Here is a 2,433-nt window from a genome sequence, read left to right as displayed (position 1 = left end):
AAGAAGAAGCTATTCATTGCTTTGTGGTCCCCACCACCCCCACGTTCTCGTTCCCATTATTTTCAGCCCTTAACGTCCTACCCTCCCACGTGTACCTCTCCCTCCAATTCCTAGCCCTTTTTTTTCTCCGAGATTTCAGATTTCTACGAGAAAATGAAATCCAACGATGGAAAACAAATAACGTAAGGTATGGGAAAACACACGCAATTAATACCCAAAAACTGAACTCGGAGTAAAGAAACAACCCATCAATCCCTCATTGACCAAAGACCAAAGGCCTAAAGAATAATACCATGAAAAATTCATATAATAATTAATAAAATAAACAAAAAGTTAAATAGTGACGTCAGCGAACCTTTGACTCATTTTTCGCTCTCCTTTAAACCCACCACTCTCTTGTCATCTCTATCCCCCTCCTCCCTCTCTCTCTCTCTCTCCCTTCTTTGTCTCTTTCTTTTGCACCAAACTTTCTCGGTGAATTTTCTCGCCCTCCAAACAGAATTGTAAAAACTGAAAAAAATGGTGAGGGATGGTTTGTACATAACGGTGCCGAGTTTCTTCAGGTGTCCGATCACGCTGGACGTGATGAAGTCACCGGTGAGTCTGTGCACCGGAGTGACTTACGATAGGTCCAGTATCCAGCGGTGGCTGGACAATGGTAACAACACGTGTCCGGCCACGATGCAAGTCCTTGACAGCAAGGAAATCGTCCCCAACCGCACACTACAGCGCCTAATCCAGATCTGGTCTGACTCGGTCCGTAAGGGCCGACTTGACTCGCCCGAGTCACCTCCTTCTGTACCCTCGCTAGACCAAGTAAAGGACCTAATCGAGGACCTCTCGAGCCAAACAGAAAATAACAGTTCCTTGGAATCCCTGTCGAAGATTCTTTGCTTCGCGAGGGAATCGGAGGAGAACCGAAAGTCTCTGGCGAGAATGGACGGCTTCATTGTCATGCTCGTTGAATTTCTTGGCAATGCCGGTGAAGGAACGTGTAGAAATTACAACCACCATTTTCTTGAACAAGTGGTTATGGTTTTGGAATCGGTACTGAGCAAAGTCGAAGAACAAGAGCAGCTGAGGGATTTGTTTTTGAAGACGGACCTCGATTCCTTAGCCTCAATTCTTCAGGTTTTACAGCAAGGAAGCACGGAGGCGAAAATCGCATCGGCTAGGGTTTTGGAAACAATCGCAAACGACGCCGAATCGAAGCTCATAATCGCAGAAAAGGAAAACTTAATAGAGGAATTACTCAAACTAATATCTCCAGAAAACGAATCATCTGTAATCGAAGCAGGACTGTCATGCTTGATCCGAATCTCAATGCCTAAACGAGCGAGATCGAAACTGGTCCAACTCGGGGCAATAAAATCGGTGGCGAAACTGATTTCGGATCCGAACCCGTCATCAACGGTGTCGATAACAGAAAAATCGCTGAAGGTGATGGAAACGATGTCGTCGACCAAAGAAGGTCGGTCGCAAATATGCGAGGACGTGGCATGCATAGCGGCAATAGTCCAGAAGGTTCTGAAAGTATCGAGTGCAGCGACGGAGCACGCGGTGACGATACTTTGGAGCGTGTGTTACTTGTTCCGTGACCAGAAGGCACAAGACGTAGTGGCCAAAGCCAATGGGTTAACCAAGATTTTGTTGCTAATGCAAAGCAATTGCTCGCCTTCTGTTCGCCAAATGTCTGCTGACATGCTCAAGATCTTTCGTGTCAATTCCAAGTCTTGCCTTTCTAGTTATGATACTAAAACCACACATATCATGCCGTTTTGATGTCATACTGTGCCTGTGCCTGTGCCTGTGGAGCCCCTTAATTTGTAATTTTTTTTCTTTTCTCTTTTTTAGTTTTAGCTAGTGAAACCAGTAAATTTCTCTTTCTGTTTTAAGAGATGGAAAGGGGAAAAAGAATATTTTCATTTGTAAATCAAAAGGAAATTTTGGTTTTTAGCAGTTCAATACACGAGTTAAAAAAAAAAAAAAAGAATTCATTTGATTTAGAATTATGGGGGTTTCGTTTCTTTTCTTGTAAAAATTTGTATTCTGACTCTAATTTTTTTTTTTACATTGAATATTGCAAATTCAAGTTTTTAAGTTCTGTTTCTTGAATGGAAGTGAGAAGTTTGGGATTCTTCAAGTCACTGTAAATTGTATGGATACAGGATGTTGAAATATAGAGAGTGAACAATTTTATAATCTTAAGGTCCTCCGTGCTCATGAGCAAAATTTCTGGTCTCGGAGAAAGAGAAAATTCAACACCATTTGTTACAATGGAAGAGGAACAATATTATTAATGCAAGCAAAAACCAAAATAGTTGTGGTAAAAATTTCTTTTTATCTAAACCAAAACATCCTCAAAATAAAAATCAAACTTCTTTTGCATTTCTTGGGTTTTCAGAAGTATTGAGTTTTTTGTTGTCTGGCACT

At 41.7% G+C, this 2,433-nt stretch overlaps 1 protein-coding gene across 1 annotated transcript; it reads left to right on the top strand.

Moving 5' to 3' along the window:
- Positions 1-411: 411 nt before the first annotated feature.
- On the top strand, positions 412-1,965 carry LOC112008307 (U-box domain-containing protein 27). The gene has a single exon (XM_024040636.2). The coding sequence runs from the start codon at positions 520-522 to the stop codon at positions 1,780-1,782; it is 1,263 nt and encodes a 420-aa protein (XP_023896404.2). The 5' UTR covers positions 412-519; the 3' UTR covers positions 1,783-1,965.
- The last annotated feature ends 468 nt before the right edge of the window (positions 1,966-2,433 follow it).

The sequence above is a fragment of the Quercus suber genome, unplaced genomic scaffold, assembly GCF_002906115.3.
Source record: "Quercus suber isolate HL8 unplaced genomic scaffold, Cork oak 2.0 scaffold_21, whole genome shotgun sequence".
Taxonomy (NCBI): Eukaryota; Viridiplantae; Streptophyta; class Magnoliopsida; order Fagales; family Fagaceae; genus Quercus; species Quercus suber.
The sequence above is the reverse complement of the archived record's forward strand: the minus strand, read 5'-3'. Positions and strand labels throughout refer to the sequence as shown.